Source organism: Buteo buteo, chromosome Z (assembly GCF_964188355.1).
Source record: "Buteo buteo chromosome Z, bButBut1.hap1.1, whole genome shotgun sequence".
Classification (NCBI taxonomy): domain Eukaryota; kingdom Metazoa; phylum Chordata; class Aves; order Accipitriformes; family Accipitridae; genus Buteo; species Buteo buteo.
The window spans coordinates 51868939-51893619 of NC_134204.1; the positions used below are offsets into that span (position 1 = coordinate 51868939).

Here is a 24681-nt window from a genome sequence, read left to right on the forward strand (position 1 = left end):
AGATGAACAGGATGGTAGGTGTTTAGTAGAATGAGCAGTCAGCTGTTTGTCTGTACATACCGTGTGTACCACACCACGCACACTGACCCAAATCACTAGTCCAAAGAAGAAGGCACTAAGAAAAGTAGCATATTTATAGTTTACTTTTTTAATTATACCCATAAGGAGACATTCTGCTGTGCTCAGAGGATTTGTCTCTTTTCAGGATCAATTCTTTATGCTGCACAGGAACATTGTAAAATAGTGATGTCAAACCAATTGTGACAAAAAATTGGAATTCAAATAAAACAAGGGAGGGGAATAGCCTAGTAAAAATATTTATTGAAAAAATTCCCATCAACATCATTTGGCTGTACTAAGTAAGTAAAATGCTGAGTGTGACTATGGTAATCAGGATGCAAAGAGCTAGTACCATGAGCAGGATTATTCGGCAACATTTGGAATGCTTTTTTTCTCTCTCTTTCTTTTTTAATAAGGTATCATACCCAGGTGTATAAATATCCCCCATCCAGAACTGTAGATCATTAGGATTTTCCTAAAAGAAAAACCAGAAAATTAACTCAGTTGCTTTCTCTTGCACATAAAGTCATCAGAATATAGCCAGAAGTATTCTAGCTATCATCAGATAGTGATTAATGAATTTAAGGCATCACAACACAAATGCAAGAAACTTTCACTTGAACATAGGTTGTGCTACTTGCCAGATGCTGCAAATGTTCCACTGGGGAAAATTAAAACCACACTTTTTAGCCAGGAACCAAATGTAGGACACCAGCCATTGAAGTGAGATTAAAAAAAACCAGAAGAAACCATATTGTTTTCTCAAGAAGATATGTCAATTTATAAATGCAGATCTGAGTTCCTTTCAAAAAAAAAAAAAAAAAAAGGAACAGCAGTAAAAAAACTCACAAAAGTAACGCTAAAAGTGATTTGTGCCAATCCACAGGTAGACAGGATCCTGCATAGTGTGGATGAGGCTGAGAAAACCTGCGTTATTTGATAACAGAATAATGTTATGAACATCATTAATGTGGGCATATAGTATTTAAGTGCCTCATTTATAGTTCTTCCCTATATAAACAGGGAAGCTGAGTTGCGGGGTGTTGCAGTTTAAGACTTTCTTTAGTCACAGAGGTCACGGTCTGCAGAACTGAAATTCCTGGAGTCTAACCTGATACATAGACTTCTTTTCCTGATCAGACTCATATTAGTCTCATGTCTGCAGCAGCAAATATGTCCATATTTACTTCTGGAATCTGACCCCCCCAAAAAAAAAGCACAGTGGTTCATGCGCACACCACACAGCTCAAAGCAATTCACTTTGCTCAAATGCAACATAACAGCTCATTACCTTTATGTGGCTGGCCAAGTTAGAGTGCAGTGAGTGTCTGTCATAGTCTTGCACGGTCCAGGAAGGGCTCTTTTTCTTCTCCTCCCAGTCATCATCCACCTCGATATCACTATACAAGGGATTGCTTTTGATTGTGGATTTCAGGGTGATGGGTGTAATGTGTTTCCCGAGAGCTTTGTCTATCATTTCTTGACTGACCCCGTTAGAGTCTAAGCCTGGCAGCTCAGTGACATTTCTTTTTTCTCTCTGTAAGGCACAAGTTAGATCAGAAGTTGGCTTTCATCTTCATTTACCTACAATGCAGGCTCCCTTCCAGAATTATCCTCTGTAATAGAACAGAATAATTTTTAAAACTACACTTGCAACAATTTTTTCTTGTTCTGGCAAACATCTACAGTGCAGTAAGGGAGTCTGACTGTTCACTCTCGACAGATTTCTTCCTTCTGGGGAAAGCATGTGGGTACATTCTGAACATAAAACTCTTTTGCAAATGTGAACTGACATGATAATGCCTGCTGAAAGAAAGCTTCTGCTTTAGCAAAACAGTGCTATGGAACACTGTGGTAGAAGATGCAGTTCTGATGAAAGCCACGGGCGTATGATGCAGAAGCAGAGCTGTGAGGACAAAGCAGAATGAAGCACAGGGGTGACAGTGTGTAAGTGACTGCCTTGACTGGAGCTGCACCTCTGAGAGCAGGGGTGTGATTCGCAGTTCTGCTGGCACTGCTGAATGCTAGACCCATGTCAGGATGTCAAAGAGGCCCTTCATTCAACCGAGAGAGAGTCCTTTAATTCGGCCACTGCCAGAACTCAAAAGTAATTAAATATTTGAGCAGTCTCCCAGCAACAATAATCATTAAATTGTACCTTTTAGAACAGGGGGCTGGCAAGGGAGGAGGATGAACAACCCTGGCGGGATCATATTTTTGGAGAACTCACAAGCTGCTGCTTAACACGGCACTAAGAGCCTCTTCAGGAACTGGTAAGATGGTAGTTACTGTATTTTCTGATCTGTTGTTGCATGGAGGAATGCAATCAGACTGTCCAATCCAAGCTGTTCAACATTTGCGTTCACCACTACCTTCGGTCCCCGAGACTTTGAATTAATCTGTCACCGATCTGTGGTTCTGGTGGTGCATCAACTTCCCAACAGACCTGTTTCTGGCAGAGCCCTTGCATCATGCTAACACCTCTCCTGTGTCTCAGGACTGCTTCTACAGAGACATCACAGTGCAAATTCCACTTTCCTTATTAGCAAACACCACCTCCCCATTAGCGCCTTTGTCCTTAGGAACTTTATGTTGAGACAAGGGGCTTGCTCCTGCTAGGGGCACATCCTGTTTCTCCTTCCATCTTTCTGGTGGGAGCCCACCTCCTCCTGCATACTGGCTCTGGGCGCTGCTCAGATCCCACATCAGCCAGTGCAGGTCCCTAAGCTGACAGCAAACTGTTGGCTTCTTCTGCTTGAGTAATTTTCAGCCCCCTTTGTGGGCTGGTGAATCCGCTTTCAGTGGAAGCCAGCTGCTACATGTCATCACCTACTTTATGCCTCAGTGCCTGTGCACATGCATAGACACGTGTACTGGGGCAGGCAGGTGTAGAAGGAAGTGGGAGGACTAGATTCCTTCAGAAAGGAAAGGTGGAGAAGAGAAAACAACAGCCTTTCTACGAAACCCTAGCAGGAAGCATCATGCTGGCATTCTTATCACTAAATCGTGCACAAGTGAGTAAGCATGTTTCCCATCAATAATTACCATTAGTAGGTGGGTGGATACTCAGTGCCCTCCCAGTCCCTCTATTAGTTCATAATTTCCATATGTCATTCCTTAGCCTTGACATGTCTCCTGGCAATATTACTCTTTGCATTGCAGTTAGAGCTGGCACTGAAGCCCTCTGGGTTGTACCGGCCAGATTTCAGCTAAGCTGGTGTTTTTAACTGTCATTTCTTTCTGACTGCATTTTATTTTATTTTATTATTTCATTTAATTTCATTTCATTTCTTACTTAAAATTTGTCATTGACCTTAATGATGCTTCCCTTAGGCTTGCTAGATAGTTGAACTTGGAGAACATTTTGTTGAAGAACACAAACTGTCTCACCAGGGACGCTTGGTCTCCCTAGGCTAAAATGTTGTGAAAAGAATGCAACTTGACAGTAATTTCTAAAGCTGTTTTAAATAAAATGCTCCAAAACTTGGAACAGATGGCACAATGCAAAATTTGTTCATAAAGAGAGTGCTTTGTGGCACAATTTTTGCCCCTTTTGTCTAGAGTACCTTCCTTTTCATGGGCATGAGAATAGGAGAATGTGGTAGCCTGGAGCAGAGGTGGAGGAGGAATAGGATGGGAGGGGCAATGGGGTTTTACCATGACAGCTGGACTGGAATCTGAGGTAGGAGGTAGTTTGCAGAAGTTTTAGAGAACAGCCATTGAAGTGCCAAGCTAATTGGGAGAATACTCTTGATTGCAGGCAAATGCTTGGTTGTGAAACTTCTGCAGTAGATATGTCCTAGAGACTAGTTAGGGAAAAGGAAGGACAGAAGCTTGAAGCACATCCAAAAAAAAAAAAAAAAAAGGTTTAAGTCCAAGAAATATGAAGAACATTGCATGAAACATATGCATTTATAGAAGCAGAGAAACAGAAGGAGATTAGATAATAAAAATATGCCTGCTAGTATTAATTCTAGCAAAAAATGAATGTTTTCTCTTTTAAGAGTCAAAACAGTTTTCAGAGACTTCTATGGTTTTGATTCTGATTCATGAAGCAAATGTTCAAAGAAAGAGGAAAGTACTGTGAATTTAGGTATCCATATGTGTTACAGAATTTATAGGATATACACTATGTCTAAGAGACCAGTGTGAATGAGGGTGGAACAGATCAAATCAGAGGCAATTATGTTACTATTCACTGAACAGAAGAAAGGAACAGCAAATACTCAAAGCAGCAATAGTTATGAAGAACTCTGAGAAACTAGATGAAATGTGTTGACGAAATGCTCTTTTAACAAGATGAAAAATGCTCAACTCTGTGAACACATAACTGTTTGATCTACATATAGCTCATGAGCGAGAAAGCTGTTACAGTTTATAACTCGGGTTTCACTGAGAACAGTTTGTCCCTCTTTGACAGACCCAGAGAGCTGGCATGTACAAAAAGAAGATTCTGTAAAAAGCCTAAGATCTATAGACAGTCAATGTAAGTTCCATCCCTGGGTCAAAATGTGCTTACTCCACAGGTTTTTCTTGCTGATTCTTTCATTATGCAAATTATGCATATAGGTACATTACAATATATATAATTAAAAATCATAAATTAATCTATAATGCTAAGAAACATTTTTATCTAATTTTTGTCTTGACTTCATCCTTTTGTTCCTGCTGTTGTCACTGTTGTTAGCACTGAAACAACCTGAGAGTCTAACCATTCTTTCCTCAGTCTGTCATATGAGACATCAAGGTAATAGCCCACCAAAACCAGGACATCAACAGTTAAGGTTAGGCCTTGGTCTCAAGTCCACCCACCTGCAAGAAGAGGTGAAAGAGACACCTACAAAATGAAGGGCATTTGCTTCCTGGAAGCCAAATTTTTCTTTACTCCCCCCTCTAAAGAAAGTTAGTTCCTCTTGTCTCATGGCCAGCCATGGTCTCCAGCTGCTGCTGGGGGAGATAATGAAAGTGACAAATGCTGTTGATGGGCAGCTATGCCTGAAAGTTTTAATCAAGGGGAGTCTTTAAGAAACTTAGGGCCACCAGATACTGCAGGATTTGTTTTGTAACAGCCTCCTCGATCGTAATGAAAGTGGGTAGCAAGGTGATTATTGTATTTGCATGCAATTTGTTTAAGACTGTTGTGCAAAAGCCTTGTAACCCACCCTGGAGGACTCTCCCAGCACTTGGAAAGGCATTTTTCTGATGCAGGACCTGTTTCTAGGATAGTCAAAATGTTTAACAGACAAAAAGCTCCTAGGTAGTAACACAAGAATCCCTGTTGTAACAACTGTGTAGGTATTGCTAGGCATTTGGGCAATAAAAAAAGCTCATTTATCAGGATAAAAAAATATTAGCTCTTTAGAATTTTCTGAACAAATCTGATGTCATAGGGGATGCCATGGAAAAGCAATCAGGAAGGCAAGGAGGAACAGAGGATAGGAAAGCAGACCTGAAAGTCAGATTATATCAAGGATTCCTGAGAATGCAAGTTTTCTTATCGAAGGAACAAAAGGGGATCAGAATTGCTTGTCAGAGACATAAGGCAGCATCAGGTACTACAAAGCAACCTGGGAAGCCACCTGACATGGATAGGAAGGAGATCAGTAGATGGTTATAAACACTTAAGCTGAAGTGACAGGAATGTTTAGAGAAGAGTAGGCATTCATACAAACTATTTTGATTGTGCCACAACTGAGAGTACTTCTGTCCTCGTAATGAATTATTTACTTAAAGAAAGCTGTTTTATCTGTCATTGGTAACAGAGTTCTGCAGGGTTGCGAGCGCATTACATAAGAACTTCTGTAGGGTGTCAGACCAAAGCTCCTGCCAACCTTGTAGCTGGCTCTGATTGTGGCCAGTTTCAGGTGTCTAGGGAAGAATAAGGGAAAGAGTGGAAGTACGTAACAGAAGTATGAGCCAGGGGAGCCAGGGGACAAGCAAGTGACTGTAACCCAGCACTGAACTTACAGGTAGAAAAAAATATCTCTTGTCCTGGTACACTGAGAAACAAGTAAAGGCAGGACATAGGCGTTAGCTCAGAGGAGAGACCAGCAGGGGTTAGGAGTGCAGGTAGCATGATAACTCTAATACCTGTAGGCTAAAATTTGTTCAGAGTTGCTAATTCCCTAGCAAGAGCAGCGTGAGAAGAAGTATCATGTCCAGAAAGAGGAAAAAAATGGAAATCCAAGAAGGAAAAAGAAGTCAGAGAATTGCAGAAAATGACTAGGTAAACTACAGGGGAGAAATGCACCCTGGCTATCAGGAGCATATATATAGGAGATTAATCATCTGGTGTATGCTGAGCATTAAAACATATTGCTGGGCAGACAGTCCAGCAGGACTGGAAATTTTAAGGGCAATCAGAAAGCGGTCAGTAGCTAGCCATTTGCAAGAGAAACAGTCTGTGCTTTTCATGCTGCTTTTTACAAGGAAGGGCCAAGATTCCTGGACTGCTTTATGCTTTGTTTTATTCAAAGTAGATGATGAAAATATACACTAAGTAGGGTGGCTTTTCAGTTTGCCTGATACAGAAGAGGAAAGTAAGGAGAAAGAGCAGCAATTTTTTGGTCAGTAATAGAATTGTCATTATGTCAAGCTGCTTTTTATAATGGAAATAAATTTAAAAACTTAGAGGTGGAGAAAACACATAAACACTTAAGTGCACTTGAATTTAAGTGATCTCGTAATAAAGGACTGGAAGAGACCACAAACACGCCACTGAGAAGTCACTTTACACGGGGAGCCCTGAGTAGGAATAGTTCTTAAAAAAAAATGAATTTCTCTCAAGGTTTAATGACTTTGGGAGTCTGTAGGTCACACACATATGTTCTGAAATGAATTCTCCTCCCTCCCCCCCTGCCTCGTTTCCGTTTCTGAATTAACTAACCCTTAACCCCATTAGCTCTCTCATCTTAAAGCAAAACACATTACTTTTCCGCCACTAGTTCTCCACTGTGCCATCGTGTTTATTCTAATATCTGGAACTCATCAGTTCTTTTCCCTTTATTTGATTGTCAGCAAAAGGGAAGAAAGGAGGTGAGCTCATAAGGGAGAGAGAGTAAGACACAATTAATTTTATCTGGACAGCTTGAATTCACTAATAACTACACTTAAAAGTATAGGTTGTGCCCTAGGTTTAACATTTATAAACCAATGCATAGAAAAATGCATTTCTGGAGACATGGTGAGCGCAGACGTTTCCTTTGAAATGGCCATCCCGGGGCTGGGAACAGAGTTCCAGGAAAACCCTCTTGCTGGTGGTGAAGGGCAAAGCACAAGTCGAAAAAGCACAGGGCTCCCCACACGTTTTTAATCCTCCCGCAGCTCTGCAGCCCTGGCTCAGTGACAGTGCGTTCTGTTTAACAACAATGGGGAGAAGGATCCCTGCTGCGGAGGAGGCTCTGTGTGTGGCTGCCTCCCTCCTGCACAAAAGAGGGCCTTAGGTGGGGTGGGGACCAAGGCCAGCATTGCACCATACCCCATTGTTTGGGATCCCGCAGGCTCCTTCCCTTGGTTAGGGCTCTTTGCGATGGGCGACCATGTGTCCCCTCCTCCCAGCTCTCCCTGGGTAATCACCAGCAAAGATTATACAATACCAGCCAAGGCGGCTGGAGGCGTTGGGGTAGGCAGAGGGAAGGGTGTCTGGGGTGGGGAAGAGGCCAGGGGAGGTAAGGGGGGGGTCATGGAAGCGGGTGTCAGGAGGGGGAGGACTTTTGCACATGGGTGAGGACTGGAATGGACTCTGGGAGGGCGCGGAGGGTTTTGGGGAGCTGATGGGAAGAAATGTCTGGAAGAGGAGAAGTGCAAACTGGAAGTAGCTGTGGGAGACTTCAAGGATCTTTCCCTTCCCTCCCCTCCCGCAGGTTGATGTGTTTTCGGCTCCCACTCCTCATTCCCCGGGGGGAATTGGACCCCCACCTTAAGGATCCTCAGGATGCAGACCCTTCATCACATCCACCCCCCAAACGCTTGTGTGTGTCTCCATCCCTTGACAAGAACCAGACCTTGGAGCTTTTGCTCGTGCTAGGGGTGGGGAAAGACGAGGGGCTCCCCAGGCAGCAGGGAAGGAGCACTGTGGAGCAGCAAGTGGGGCCCAGAAAGGTGTGAGCTGATGCAGCTGTACTGCTGCTGATCCAGACGTGAACTTCGCCGCCGCTGGCTCCAGGGCCTCTACTAGGCAGAGCACATTTACATTTTTTTACCAAGAAACTGCTGCTACCTCTGTATAATGACCTGGATTAATACAGTCAGTGTGTTTCACACTTTCAACAGCTGTCTTTCAGGATAACAGGAAGGTCAAAGTAGAATGAGAGAAACAAGGCAAAATAAAGAGGAAGCTGTGGTGAACTGTGTAGACATATATAAGCTTGCAAGACACTGGGAAGAGTCTCTAACACTCTCTGTGATGTGCCTTTTCATCGAGTTTGAAGGATATGACCTGGCTTTCAGATTTAAGTCTGAGTTTTTTTCTTATTCCTTCAGAGCACATTCCATTTGCCCCTTTAGTAAAATTTATCAGTATTTGACATCAGTAGACTTTCTGGGAAATGCTATGAAAATGTTACATTGAGCAGTCGAAAGCCTAATGTACTGAAAAAAAGTCAGCGGACTGCCCTGAAGAGAGTAACGTTTCTCTTGGAGCCTGATCCTCACTGAAGTCAATGGGAAAACTTGCAGGGATATTAGTGATGCAGATTCAGAGATGCAGGAAGCTGAATCCACAGCTGGAGTCTCAACCTCATGTCATTTGTTTCCTGATCACAAAAATGAGGTAGAGAAATCAGGAAAAATGCCAGCTTCTTTTAGACCTTACCTGTAAATAGACCCTGTTGTGCCACCGCTGCACTCCAGGTAAAGCTGCCTCTGGAAATTTTGCCAAGCTGGCTTGTAGAAAGGCAGAGTTTTTCACTAAAGACTTCACCTCCAGTTGCAGGAATTTGTCAGGATGGTTGTTGTTTGGCAAAACGGAGAAGTCCATGTTTCTGTCCTGTAGAGTAATAACGAAAACAGCCCCAGCTTCTGCTTCCTGGCTGTGCACACTCCTTCTATTATTAATGACGTGAAGAAGGATACGACAGTTTCCTGAAACTGTATCTGACCCCTGTTTGGTGTCAGGCTCACTTATATCATCTACCAATGATAGAAGATTGTTTAGAAGCGGCAGAGCAGACAGGACATGTTTCTGTAAGTGCCTAGCTTAAGTTTTCTAAGTTCAAGGTCTATTTTGATAGATACATATGTGCTCATTAAAGCTAACAGAGTACCAGTGAGTAGATGCATGAGACACTTAAATGCATACCAGCACTTCCTCAAGTGACCTGCCAAAAATGTCAAGCTTACAATACTTCAAAGTAAGCTTTTTTTCCCAGAAAATTAGAAGCAGCTCCCAGTGCAAAGCAAGTCCTCCTTTTCTGTGGCAGTACTAAGAGGCTCCATTGTGCTGTGTGGGTCGGTACCATTTACCACGACGGCTATGACATGCACTTCTTTAGGTTCAGGTATATCTTTCACAGTAAATTCTTCTTAGCCCTGGGAAATAATAGATTTTTTCAAGTAATTGATAACAGAAGTTTTCAGAAATTGATTCTGCTCCTGTTCAAGTGAATGGAAAAAACTCTTACTGTCTTGAATGGCATAGTCTCAATCCCTTCACTTCTATTATTTTATTTTGAGACTTGATATTTTCATCATCATTTTATAACTCTTAAGTTCTTTTGACTTTCAGCTAATGAAATTCCCCTTCTCATCATGACCATTACTTACAACCAGCAAAAGTGGTCTCCTCATTTTTATTTTAACTTTTTTTTTTCAAACCTTTCTGTTTTTCTAAGATATATTCCATTTTTGATGACACTACCATGGAGGATATGTATTTGAAAGTTCATTGTTTGAAATCCAGGAAAACCTATTTTGGATCAAATTAGTGCTGAGAATTAGGGCATCAGAAAAATTTTAGACTTCTACTTAGACCACAGAATCAGACCAATCTATTTTCCTTACAGAAGATTGCTGAAATGTAGAAAGAAAATAAACCCAATGAACTAATTTTTTAAATGTTACTAATGTGAGATCCTAATGTAATAAATGAAAACTTTGATATAGATGTAAGTTAAAGCCCTTATTTACTTAGGAAGCTTATGATTTTTCTTATATGTATTTATTTGTGATTATTTATCTGTTAAAAATTATTAATCTGTCTGACAGCATTTGTAAGCAGCCATGAAAGAGACAATAGTGACTGTGTTTCTGAGTGGACGTGCATGCTTGTGGGGAACCTGCTGCTGCATTTAGAACTGTTTCTCCCCAGTGTAATGAAGCCCTGAAACACTAACACACCTCTACAATGTACCCTGAGGGACTACCATGAAGCTGCTGTTTTAGACTTACCATGACATGTAGTCCCTCTTTTGCCTGTGCAGAACTGAGACAGTAATATATTTTGTTCTAAAATAACTGGGTATATACAACCATGCCTTCCGTCTTAAACACATATACCCTTTCCAGCATCTCTCTGAACACAGGATCCTTCCATGCTACTGTAGCATACGATGTGGTGTGTGTCTGTGTGAATTTCCTTACTGACACTATTTCATTTCATTAGACAGGATATAAGAACATAAAAACTATCTCACTAGGTTAGACCCCCTGAGCCCAGGTTCTATCACTGTGTTTGAAAAAGGTGAGAAGAGATGCTCTTCAGGGAGACTGTGTACACCTGGCTACTTTCTGCTGTTTGTTCTCCTTTTACTCCCCCTGAAGCCACACAATTTTTTGTGCTACAGTGTCTCTTCCCAGGCCTTAGTTATGATCTATTTATGGACTTTTTGTCCATGAATTTGTCTAATTGCTTTTCAAATCTTCTGCTACCTCCCCTAGAAGCAAGCTTCAGAACTTCATGACCACCTGTCTTAAGTGCTTACATTTATGTGTCTTAAACTAATTTCCATACTAGTTTTATCAAGGACACCCTCTTTGTTGTACTGCAGGATTTTAAGAACAAGAGCTTCATGTGCAGCTTATCCATCACCTTTAGGATTTTTTAAACCTTGACCATGCTCACATCAGCCTCTTCATCTCCAATCTGAAGTAATCAACTTTTTCAGTCTCATCTCATAAACCACCTGGTCTATCCCCTTGCTCATTTATTTGCCTTTTATAATGTGTTACAGTGTAATTCCACTACATTGTTCACGAGAACACAGCAACTATAAATGAATGCAACACTCAAGCTGTGGGTACACCACAGTTCCAAAAATGGGAAAAACGATGCCCTCTTTTCTGACAACATCCATCAGTTTTTGGCTTTTTTTCCTGCTATTCTCATAGAGCTAATAAATTCAGACTACAGTAACCACTGACCTCTGGGACTGCCAGTTGCAAGTTCCATATCTTGTAGGAATAGTTCAGGCTATTTTCCATAGCTATACTACCTTACATTTACCCACATCAAAGTTTATTGGCTAATGTCTTGCTTAATCACTCAGCCTTGTGAGTTTCTTGCCAAGTGAGGCAACAGTTAGTTAACCAGAAGAGCTTAATGTCACCTGCAGAGCTGGAGATCTCAGTTTTTACTCTCTTACTCATGCCATTGAGGAAAATTTTTAAAAAAACTAAATCCAGCATCATTCCTTGGGAAATCATACTGCTGACTCCTCTCCGTCCCAAAAGATGACCATTTTGCTTCCAATCCTTTAAGCAGCTTATAAAGATTGCTCCTGTAGTCCTGTGTGAATGTAGGTTCTTGAATATCCTGTAACGTGGAACCTTGTTGGAGACTTCTATGTCCACTAGATTCTCCTTGCTCAGGACACAACTGAAGCTGTGCTGACTCTCTCCCAACAACCCATGCTCATCCAGGTGCCCAGGGATCTTATTCTTTTTTATTGGCTATTACAGCACCTGAAAAGGAACTCAAGACTCCCTAGCCTGTAGTTCAAAGGATCTCCTAAAAAACCCCTTTTCCACAGGCAGGAATTACACGGCAGTCCGCCAGTCCTCTGGCAGAGTGGCTGTTTAAAACAACAGCTTACGTACCATGGCAAGCAGTTCTGTAACTTGCCAATTGCGTTCTTCCAGGAATCTCAGGAGTGCCACCCTAGATACCTGTAAGCATCTAACATACCTATTTGGTCTTACATTCTTGTATATTTCCTTCAACTTGATCCAGCTTCTCTGACATCTCTGTGATAAGAAACATGCAAAGTACAAGAACCCCTGCAACACTTCCACTGGAAAGGCCAATGCAAATAATGCACTGAACTTTCCTTTCATAGCTCTGTCATCCTTGAATGTCCCTTTAACACTTGTGTTATCAGATGGTCCCACTAACTCCCTAGCTGGCTTCCTGCTTTCGATATATTTCAAGTCGCTTTCAACGTTAGTTTGAGCATCTTTTCTGCAGAGCTCTTCAAACTCTTTCTGAGCACTGTTAATTTTCTGTTTACCATTGACCTGCTAGGCTTTAGGGCCTCCACTGGTCTCCTCATGCAGGCAAGCTTTCCATTTTTAGTATTTTTAGAATAAAGAAATGGCTGCTTCTCTGTCACTGAAGATGACAATGAAAACTGAATGTAAAAAAACCTCAAAGAACCCAAAACCTAAACCACACCCTCCAGAACAAAGCAGCAAATTCCTTCCAGAATAAATGACAATGCAATTAAAATCCAGGTATTCCTTTTCTTTAAGAAAGGTATGAGAAGTGGTAATTATTGTAACTTTTGATCACTACTGTAGCAAGCCAGCATGTATCTGGGAAGAAGTAAGCCCACTGCATAGTAGCCTAGTACAAACCCTGTGCACCACTTAAATCCCGCTTAATCCAACAAAATAGAGTCTAAGTGGGATTTAATTAGCAGAGAGGCCTACTCTAGCCCTTATGAGCTGGAGTGAGTTTCATTTTTACTAGTCAGCTGAACTTAAGAGTGGTTTGAGATTCATTACTTGAAATTTTACATATTCATCAGGGTGGAAGGAAAATGTATTAACGCAGAGGGATTGTTGCTGAAAAAGAAAGACCAGATCCAAAATGTGAGTGAACTCGGGTGGAAGTGTCTATGAGAGCAGAAAGCTATTGCTTCCCTGAACACTGCTGCAAGGGGCTGCCCGCTGTCACCCAGGGCTGAGGCAGAGCTCTGCAGGGCAGGCACACTTTCACCTGCCAAATAGAGCAATTCTATTGGACTTTCAAATGTGTATCTGAGACATTGAGGAGTTATGCCCAAGAGCAACTGAGTTTTCTGTGCATTGAAACTTTTTAATTGTACAAAATATAAATCACATTCCATTATCTCATTTATTTTTCTTTACTTTTTAAAACCAGAAGATACTTAATTTAAAAATCATACATTAGCACATCATTAAAGGTGCAGTTTTTGAATGCACAGCAGTTAAGATGCCAAACCAAAGGTTTTGACAGTACAGCTATTTGAAAGCACAGACGTTGATTTCAAAGGGAATGAAGACTGCAGCAAAGTATTCTTCCTTGGCAGAATCACAGTCCTGATTGGGGGCCTCAGTTTACTAAATTGTGTGGATATCTACGTCACATGTATACAGTAGACTCTTTGCAGAGAATTAAGAGGAACAATCACTCAAATAAAGATGCATTCCCTTTTTGCTTTGAGTAGAAAATATGATGCCTTTCAGACTCATTTCTCCATCTGTCTCGCCTTCAAGGTTTGCTCTTGTACATATTTTCAGAGCATGCCTAAAGGCTTGCATCACAAAATGGAGGCAGATGACCTACCCCTCTCCCCTTGACAAGTTCAGTGGTTATAGAACTCACTGAGATAAAAGTGGTTATAGAACTCACTGAGATGAATAGCTTCTCCACTGAATATTACTCTGTTATACCCAACTTTCCATGTATCAAGACTCACAGAGTGGCATGTCTGTCTGCAGCTGCAGAAAGGTGCCTAAGTCAAGAGGCAGGAGGCATTTGTTGTAGGGACTCCTGTAGCTGTACCTGCTGCGATGCAGGGCTCAATGGATTCAGCTACCAGATTGTCTTGGTTTCAGCTGGAATAGAGTTAATTTTCTTTCTAGTAGCTGGTATAGTGTTATGTTTTGGATCTAGTATGAGAAGAATGTTGATAACACGCTGATGCTTTCAGTTGCTGCTGAGTAGTGTTTATACTAAATCAAGGATTTTTCAGTTTCTCATGCCCAGCCAGCAAGAAGGCTGGAGGGGCACAAGGAGTTGGGAGGGGACACAGCCAGGACAGCTGACCCAAACTGGCCAACGGGGTATTCCATACCATGTGATGTCATGCCCAGTATATAAACTGGGGGGAGTTGGCCTGGGGGGCGGATCGCTGCTTGGGAACTAACCAGGCATGGGTTGGCAAGTGGTGAGCAATTGCGTTGTGCATCACTTGCTTTGTATATGTCAATCCTTTTGTTATTACTGTCATTTTATTATTATAATAATTATTATTTTCTTCCTTTCTGTTTTATTAAACTTCTTATCTCAATGCATGAGTTTTACTTTTTTTTCTGATTCTCTCCCCCATCCCACTTGGGTGGGGGGGAAGTGACTGAGTGGCTGTGTGGTGCTTCGCTGCTGGCTGGGGTTAAACTGTGACACAGACACAGATGCCCAAAAGAGGAAAAATGCAAATAACAAGAGAAGCTTTACTTTTTATTGAAAATGTAAAAATCATGTGAATCATGTACAATATTTTCTCATAAGGAAAATTTTAGCTGTTTCATAACGTTTCACAAAACTGTAAAACATTTCATTTTTATAAAGACTTTTTCATAAAACAAAGATAAAACTAGAGTAGTACAAAGCTATTTTCTAAATCATCAACAGAGAACTGAAAGTGTTTAACAGATTAATTCATACAAGTGGCAGGAGGAAAGACTCTTCCATTTGTAAATCTGCAAGAGGACACAAAAAGGTATAGAGGGGCATGGGTTTTTTTCTCTCAAAACGTTTAAAATCAAGTGACATGTTAAAACAGTACAGACGTGGATTCATAGGATGGTACAAGTTCTAGGACTGCGTTTCTCTACACTACCTCAAACAGTGCAACAGTGATTCAGTGTAAATCTCTACAGTGTTTCATTGATTCAATACTTGTGTTCAAGTATGTGTCCATGAGAATGATCAAAATCCCTAGCTATTTTAATTTTCTTGTTTATAATATGTTATAAGTTACAGTAGATTATCCCCTTCAGTATGTTTCTAAATCAAATGAACTGATTTCACAATACATTCTGTAATAACCTGTTCAATAGTTAGCTTACTCACCTCAATATCTGTTGCAAAATACACAAGATCATTCTGCCTCTGAATGCCAAAATTATAATAAAATTAAAAAGGGCTTTATTTCCATATACAACAAAACTATTCAGCTAAATTAAAATAAATTCAAGATAACATGACTTTTTTTGGCAACAGAGAGACGACCCTACAGAAAATAAACATTTAAAATACTAGTTACTATTTTTTAAAAATTCTGATAAATGTATCCAAAATTGTTCATATAAAAATTAATTATGAAAATGTCAGAGGATAAAACAAGTTGGCTGTCTAACTGAAACAATTAAGGATGTCTGGCGGGCAAAAATAAATTAATTTGATTAAATTACATGTAATCTGATAATATTTGGTCTGAAGAAGCGTGCGTGTGTGTGTACGTGTGTGTGTGTGTGTGTGTTTATAAATAAAAAGATTGCAAAGAGCTGAGAGCCAGCCAGCCTGACAGAGGTCAACTCTTTTGTTGCATTTTTTGCGCATAAAAGTCCCTGCACGTCTCACAGCACCGCTGATACCACCTCATGTCTTGACAGAGGTTCTTCTCTCTTATCACCCTGCAGTACACAGGCCACTGGTCTCCCAGGCACTTGAATGTTAAAGCAGCTGTGAAACAACAACAACAGAGTCAAAAATACATTACTGTTACATTTATTAGTGACGAATCAGGTAGCAAAGGTGACAAGGACACCTGAAGTGTATCTGGGGAAGAGAAAGGAGAATAGATGTAGATACTCAACAAAAGAAAGGCAAAAAAAAATCCTCCTGCCATCAATATTTTCAACATTACAATTTTTTAAGGCCAGGTTAATTTATGAATTGGATTAAGTTGCATTGAAACTAATTGGTTTAATGTCATGCAGCTGTCTCCTCATGAGAGAGTGAAGCCCATCCTTCTGTCCTACACAGAGGTGGGCTGGGGCTGGGGCCAGGGCTATGTGAGGGCTGCAGAGCCAGCTCCAGCAAAGCCACACGAAGCAGCTGCTTGTGCTGAAACTGCCCTCCGTCTGAGACAGAAGCTGCTACTGGAAAAACAGGAAGCCTCAGCTTGAATAATACCAGAATGGGGTTCTCAATGACACCTATAAGGGGATTTTTTTTAATCAGAGGCAGGTGGGGAACTGTAGGAATTAAGGCATCGAGACTGCTGCTGGTGTTCTGATCTGCTTTTGCTCAAGAAATCAAGACTTTGTGCCATGCTGTCAATGAATGGAAACTGAACAAAACTACATGATGTCTTACATCATCTTTCCCTCTAAGTGAAATAATCTACTAGACCTTTAGTTTTGTTTGGCTTCTCTGTTCAAAGGAACAGAATTATGTCTTGCTAGCTTGAACACTGCAGATTCCACGCTATGAGGCACTCTACAGTTAGCAAGTCCCGTGGTACATTTCATAATGCAAATCCATTTTATCTAGAAAAATGAAACTTACAGTATGGAAACAATGACAGTTGGTGTGTTGGCAAATACACTTGTCCAGGCCACATTTTAGGCCTCTCAAGTGCACAAACACTGTGCATTTCTTACCTTCCTGACCTTTTCCCCTCCTCTCCAAGTACACTCAAGATGTTTGTTGTTTGTTTGTTTGTTTTTTAAATTGTCTTCCAGTACATTGGTCTGACTACATCACTCTCTTTTTAATAACTCCAATGGGTCTTCCCTCCTCCATGTCAAAGTCAGGCTACTAATCCTTACCATCACATCTTTCATATCTTATCTTCACCCAGTTATTCAGGTTGCTCTATTAGTAGTCTGTTGCTGCTTTCTAATTGTGGGAATCCCTGACTACCAAATTCTTCCTCAGAAACATTCTGAAATGACAAAGACATCACACAGCCTGAAAAGCTACTGTTTGGTTTACTCTACCTCCTCCCACGGTTGTTGTAACTACTCAGCTCTCTCTAGCACTCATAAACATTCAGATGCAGAAGCCTGACTTCTGTTGTATGCCTGTTGTATAAAACGGGCATATTTTCATGTGTGTTGTCTGTTTTCTTGTAAAGCTATCTTTTAATCCACCCACCTGTTTTGCTTATGAAAGCCTGCTATAGTGTTATCATAGAAGGACTCGCTACCAAATTTGAATCTTTGCATATTCAGTTATTCAAGCTGTAGCACATACATGGAATTAATATGGGAAAACAGTGAAAAATAGGGCACAAGAAAAAGACATAATCCAAAAATCATCATAAACACTGAACTGAAAAAAAGGTCAATCTCACAGAAAATTTGAGTTACTCTCTTTTTTTAGTAGAAGGGAAAGAGAAACTGAGAGCTTATTTATAAAAGAGTAGAGATGGTGCAACCCAGATCAGCTTCCACTAGCCCTACCCCCAAATCCAGAGGATCTATACTGCATAATAGGAATGGAACTGAAGGCCAAAATGATCAATATATTCAAGAGAAGCATTTTATTATGTGTTTTGGAGATGTTAATGTTTCTGCCAGATTGGATTCTGCCTCCTGCTGGATGAGGTTGAACTGTAGATTACTAACACCAGTGCTACGTAAACCATTCTATGAGGACAACATAGCCCAATCTTTTTTTGTGCCCTTCACAGTAGGTCAGTCAAATTTCAATGAATCTGATGCTATATTTTTTCTGTGAAACTTTGTGATTCAGTTTACTCTGTGACACAAAGCTGCTTATACCTCACCAGAGGTAGAGTGTCAGTGATGGAGGGATGGCCTCTTGCTTCTGAGAGATCAGCTGAACAAAGATAAAGTATGAAGGGCAACCTTACAACAATGAAATAGAGCAGAGGGCCATAAGCAACAGCTGCCATCTCATCCAGCGAACTGAAACAATGACTACTACACAGAAATGTTTAAGGGTTAAAAACTTCAAAGAGAAATACCCTTCACTGACTTAAAGGAAGGATTACATACAGCCTGAAATGTTAGAATTGCTTTCCATGCAGTAGTAATCTATTTGACAGGAGGGTTTATCTTAACAAGGGCTCTGGAAAATCATCTGGAAAGGGTATGCTGTCTTACAGTGAGCCTCTGAATATTCCCCAGTCATGCTCAAGAAGCAGATGAATGATTTGGGGAGCTAATGGTAAGACCATCATCAACAACCCACTAGGAAATAATAATTAACAGAATTAACAGTTCTATAGTTATGCAGTAACATAATTTCTTTAAGACCAACAGACAACTGAGTTCCTCCAGGAACAGCAAATCTCTTCATGTTAGTAATTCTCCTTCACACGTCCTAATCCATCAGGCATAGGCTGTAGATGTTTGAACTGAAGACAAGTGGAAAGAACTATTTGTATTTGAGGAACAAAGAAGGGCCTCCTTGATCTCAGAAATATCACAAGACCATAGTTTACAAAACTTCTAAGAGAAAACAAGCTATTGTCTTACTTTAGAAATGTTGATAAAATTGAGTGGACAAATATATATAAACATATACAATATGTTTATAATGTCTCTAATATAAACATATTTTCATCTAGGATGTTTTGTGTCCATAATATCATACAGTCCCATAACATGGTCCTTCCTTGGATGGCAAAATGCTTCACCATTCTGAGGTACAGTCTCTGATGTACGCACTGGAAAACTGAGGCAGAGGTGATTCTCTGCATAGAATTTACATATTCTGAGTCCTAGCCCTCTGTTTTTCAACTGGGATTGTCATTACTCTATGGAGAGAAAGAACTAAAAAGACATTTCCAGTGGGAATATGTCATTTTGACTGCTTACCTAACCTGGGTGATGTTATTGTGTTAACATTAATTTTCTCATTGCAGGGGTGGAGATGACAGGGTCTGTAGGCTGCAGGCTTTTCTGAGGAAAAGCATTCATTGCCATGCCTTCCCGTGATCTTGTGCATGCACTGGATGACTCGGGACTGCATCCCTTTGCCACAGGTGACAGAGCACTGGAACACACAGAAGACACACATTCATTGGAAAGGTATTTTTGCCTGTAAACATGAAGGTGAAATGCCAGTCCAGGTGAAGTCAGTGGCTGCTCCTTCAACTGTCAGCATTCCAAGATTTCTGCCTTCCATTCCATTAGCTAAATGAAAAACAATTTAAAATGCACAAATAAATTGGCAGTATTTATTGAAGGACTGATTCCAGCATCCTGTTGCTGTCAAGGTCCATTTTGTAGAGCCTGTGATGAAACTGAAATGCAGCAATGTGCCTGAAGGGAGCAGAGGCTGTTCTCCTGTATCTGTATTCTAATTTATTCTTATTAGAGGTGAATGTGATGGAAAAAAAGAAAATGCTTGCAGGCACTGACACAGAGAAGCATTTTTAATTAAGCCATTACTCCTGCCAGTGCAAAAGTGCTTTTCCTACTGAGCAGAGTGTATGCCTCCCATCTTTGCATCACATTTTCATGTTTTCACTTGTGTTCCACAAATGAAACATACGAGATATGCTGCCTGGCCTTTAATCAACCTTCCCATCTTGTTGCCACAGAGAATGAAGTGGGAAAATAAAATAGCTGAGCACTGTAACGACAGTAAGGTTCTACTTGTATCACAGTAACACAATATATTAGAACGAAAACTTGGGCAGTGCTGTACAGATGCATAAAAACCTATTCCAAACCAACCAAATACATGCTTTCCCCTTTGCTGACGTTTTGTGAACAAAATTCACAGGGCATGAATTATTTTTGTGTCCGTTGACATATGTTCTATTGCTTTAACTACAAATTCATTCAAAAATTATGTATTGCAATTTTCTCCTACCTGCTAATGATTTTGATTCAAGTACCCACAAATTTCATTAAGATTTGGAGAAATTTACTATAGAGGACATCTTCAAATATTAATCAATTTCTTGCAATGAATGATATGAGCACTGGCTGAAAATTTATGCCACCACAATCCACATAATCCTGAAAATATTTTTATTCTAAAAAAAATCTTAATTACGTAAATATTCAGTACACATTTCCTTGGGAGGCCTCAAGAGGCAGGTGAAAAAATATTGAAATGAGAGAGAAAGACAAAAAGAGTGTGCTATAACAAAACAGGTTTCCCAACCATCCTGTCTCAAGGTGGAGATGGAAAAGTATAGTTTTCTGAAAAGAAAGAATAAGTTTTGAGTGTAGGAAACACTAAAGGGGTTTTTACCCTTTAGGCTTGTTATCTATGTGCTTTTGAGTGACATTTTAAAAACTGTTACTTGGAGGAAAGATTCACACATGCCAAATGCGAAATAGAGGGCTTGTACCCAAATAAGTACATCAAGAGAAGTAAGACTTGTGTCTTTTGGACTCTTGAGACTCAACAAGGTCCAAAGCACACTTCAACTTGTAACCACATGAAATCAAATACTGGCATTCTAGTGTGCTGCTAGAGGCAGCAAGTTGACTTGATTTTGCTTCTGTTCTCAGTGATGTATATCAGGAGTAACTCCATACAGTCAATAAAGAACTATAATTTCTTGCAAAGTTAGTCAGATACGGCCTGCATGAGCCAAGGCATACAAAGATATTAAATTATGAATACATAATTTTCTATTCAACAGCAACCAAAGCTTAACATATGGACAAATATGCTGTTTACAGGAGGGAATCCAGCTAGTACTGAAGTCTTTTCAAAGTAGATGTCTGTCATCAACTTTGAATTTAGTGTACTACTTTTAAATTGCATGAGAAAAAGCCTCTCAACAGAATTCCTTTTCCTGAATTATCTGCCTTTTCCCTGTGCAGCAAAAAATAATCTGACTTCCTACAATGGCCAACATTATGCTCATGGTAAACGTGTATAATCACACATATACATACCCAAATTTGATCACCAGTAGCAGCCAGAACATCAATCTTAATCTTGCCAAAATTCCAGCCACTTCTTGGACTCCTCTCTCCATAATTTCAGAGAGGTTTCTCTTTTGAATATTTTAATGGAATATCATGTGAGACAATGGAACAGTGAAGTTAAAAAAACCCTAACAACACAAAAAAAACCCAGACCTGAGAATGAAGGAAAGATGAAGGTAATATGATGAAGGTAATACGATGAAGGTAATAAAATGAAGATAATCTTTAAAGATTTTCACAATGATCTTAAGAGTAATTTTGCACACAGTATTGTATTTTTTTTCCCTTCAGTAAAACACCTACATGTTTATTAACTGAAGATAGAGTACGTGTGAGCTTGTAGTATGTATGTATCTTCTTTTATCAGCTACAGAGGAGAAGGAGAAGACAGGCAGGTGGATCTGGTACATAAGATCTCCTATATCTGTCCTTAACCTTCAGTTATCCTAAAATAAGTAGGTGCAACCTAGCCATCTGGAGTACTGGAGAGAGAACGGGATTTGAAAACGCTAGAATTCTGCTGACAAAATGGGCTCCAATGGTTTATCTACTAATTGATAATGCACAACAATTCATCTATGCAGGTGCCTTTGTGAAGAGCACCCTGTCAGCAGTCATGTCTTCTCTATATCAAATGAGCTCTGGCCTGAAAGCTTCTCATGACTGCAACTGAGAAAATATGCAACAAGCAGACAGATCTCTCTCTTGGCTAATCAATGTTTAGGGCCTGAGTTTCTATGCAGAATTTGGCAAGATTTTGGCATTGAAATCTTAATTGGTGAAATAACATCCTTTTAATGACTGAGTTGTGAGATATTTCAGAGTGTTACGAAGCATTATAATGTAGTTTTCTATCCAAAGCTGTATACATCTTGCTAACAACTAATTTTAGTCTTGTATGACCTAGTTATTAACATCCCAACTTTAGAGGAAGAAACTGACACTAAAGGATGATAAAATAAAGTGTCTCAGTTCATATAGGAAATAGGTGGCAAAGCAGGAAATAAAGTAAGAAACTTGCCTTCTGTTTCATCTTCTTTTCTTATCACAGAAATGTACTAATTTTTAACTTTGTGTTTATTCTTATTTTATAAAACTGAGAATTTTTATTAAGTCTTGTAAGATATTTGGGGAAAATTGTGAAGAGGCAGGGCTACCACATTCATTTGCAATCCAAAACTTTCAAAGCCAGCCTGATCAGTTTACAAGTAAAGAGAGGTTTTTCCAAACCACTAGTTTTTTAAAATCAACCAGGGATTTGATAGTCAAGCTGTGCTCTTCCCAGTTCACACATCATCATCAGCAGCAGTGTCTGACTTCAGAATTAAGAATTCTACTGATTCGAAGCCAGAAAAAAAAAATCTTTTTACCATATCTATATTATCTCCCATTCAAAGTAGCATGAAATAGTACAAAATAGGGAAAACACACTTCAGGTATGGCATTTAGCAGTGCATTGGCTAGCTACACAGACAAACACTGAGATTTCTGTTTGTCTCCATGAAGTGGTCTTAAACATGAATTTGTATTGCAAATACATCAGCCAACTGCTGGTATAACCGAGAGCAGCCACTGAATATTGGAGGATAAAAGGAATCCATAATATTTTTCTTTTTCACTCTGCAAAGGTATGGACTTGGTCCAATTTCACTAGTAGACATCTCAACTTCTGCAAACTAGCTAGATGCAACTCAGAGCAACAGCTCTGACCCTCATTTTGATACTCATTTTACTACATAGGCATGTGTACTATCTCGCTGAAGCAGACTCCTCCAAAACTGTCTCCTAAGCTTGTCTGACTTTTGGATTTCTCCCACTGAAAATATTGAATCTGAGGCAAATAACTTTCACTGGATGTGCAGCTGTCACATTTTAGGTAGCACTTGTGGTATGTAGCTAAAGCTGCATAGCTTCTGTATACTTCTGGATTTTCCATGTTTAAAACTGTAACAAAGCTTTCAAGTTACAGGAAAGAAAAAATACTTTCACTTTTACATAGTTAAGCTGTGAATTTAATCAGAAAGCAATCTATCTGTCAAAACTGCTTGTATTATAGATATATTAATATAAGGCTTATGTACACAAAATTTACAGAAAATGCCTACTCCAAACCAATCTGTAGCAACTTGCATCAACTTAGCAGATCTCAGATTAATTTCAACCCACAGCTTTTATTACTAGTGAATGAAGAATACTTTTCTATTGCACTTCTTCCCATTTCCTCCACCTCCCAAATGTCACTCTTGCACATGCTGTACTTTTTTTTTTGTGGTGGTGAGTTAGATTTTACTTCTGACTGTTCAGATGACCTACGCTTTAAGGCCATGTAGCTGATTAGTAAAAATTCCCGTAGGACAACTGTGTTTGTAGGTTTAGACTAAATGTTCTAATACGCAGCCAGAGGTTTTTTATGTGGCTGTTAATCTGTGCATTTTGGACGCAGTCCTAAAGGTACTGTAAAACCGTTCAAGCAGCAAGACATGTAAAACATTCCTGTTAAAGATTACAAAAAATTCCTGGATAAATATAGTTAACAGCTATTTTTTTTGAAAGTTTTTCTTTCTTTCAAATAAAATCTACCCACCCTGTTTGAATTTTGTCCTACTTTTGAACTTCTTTTAGACATAATTTCAAGGACAGAAACCTAGGCGTTAAATATAACAATCCTTACACTTGGCATGCACACCCGTTACCCAAGATTCCTTCTTCCTGTTCCCTGCCAAAGATATATATTCTGGAGAGAATACATATTCCCAAGGCCAACAGCTGAGGAAGGTGCTGTAATGCCTTAGCCACTTCCAGCTGGCCTTCATAAGAAGTAGGAATTCCTAAATTAAGGGAAAAATTGTCACTGGCAGACAGTAAGAGTCAAAATGCATCTTCCTGCCAAGACAACAGGCAATCATTGAAGAGGCTGATACAAGCCACAATGAAAAACTCAATCTGTGACAATATTAACAGAATTGACTTGGACAATTTCTTTTCAAGAATAAATGGATTGTTCAATAAAAGGTTTTTACAAGTCTAAGTAGCATTCAAAGTGGAGAGCCATGTGCTCATAAGGAAACTCAGTGATGAGTTCTACTGGAAATTATTAGCAGAGCATTCCTAATCATTTATGTATAGGTTCATCAGTTCCAGCATTTAAGTGGTTTCAACCTTTTCATAAAGTGAGTGTGAAACAAGGATAGCAAGCAACCAGACTTTAGCAACAGGATCCATATTTGCTAACATGCTTGCAATCTTTTTGTGTATCTTGTATTTTTATGAAGTTTGCTTTTGAAGGCAGGTAGTAGATAAAGTGTTGCATTTGTTTTCAACAAAGACTTTATACTGAGTTTAGCAATATTCTTAACGGTTACTAAATAAAGCAAATAATCTGCAATTTATTTAAGAACTTTTTTTTTTTTTTTTTTTTTTTATAAAGGCATTTGTGAATAGTGTAACTAATACAAAAAGAAGGACTAACGGATCCAAACATAAGATGGGAGTCTGAGTTCTCCCATGCATCATTTCCAGGAAGGTCTTTCTGCCTCTCTCATTTCTGACACACCCAACACCTCAGTA

General features: G+C 39.7%; 2 protein-coding genes across 2 annotated transcripts in view; both read right to left on the reverse strand.

Moving 5' to 3' along the window:
• Positions 1 to 355: 355 nt before the first annotated feature.
• MINAR2 (membrane integral NOTCH2 associated receptor 2) lies at positions 356 to 9091 on the reverse strand. The gene is made up of 3 exons (XM_075020912.1): positions 8873 to 9091; positions 1352 to 1597; positions 356 to 535 (listed from the first exon to the last, which is right to left on the reverse strand). The coding sequence occupies exons 1-3, from the start codon at positions 9035 to 9037 to the stop codon at positions 356 to 358; spliced, it is 591 nt and encodes a 196-aa protein (XP_074877013.1). The 5' UTR covers positions 9038 to 9091.
• A 5593-nt stretch (positions 9092 to 14684) lies between these two features.
• Positions 14685 to 24681, reverse strand: part of ADAMTS19 (ADAM metallopeptidase with thrombospondin type 1 motif 19) — a 150592-nt gene continuing 140595 nt past the window's right edge. The window contains exons 22-23 of the mRNA XM_075020924.1: positions 19036 to 19213; positions 14685 to 15925 (exon numbers count right to left, since the gene is read on the reverse strand). Coding sequence (XP_074877025.1) covers positions 15774 to 15925; positions 19036 to 19213 — 330 coding nt within the window. The 3' untranslated portion in view covers positions 14685 to 15773. The remainder of the gene's footprint in view (positions 15926 to 19035; positions 19214 to 24681) is intronic.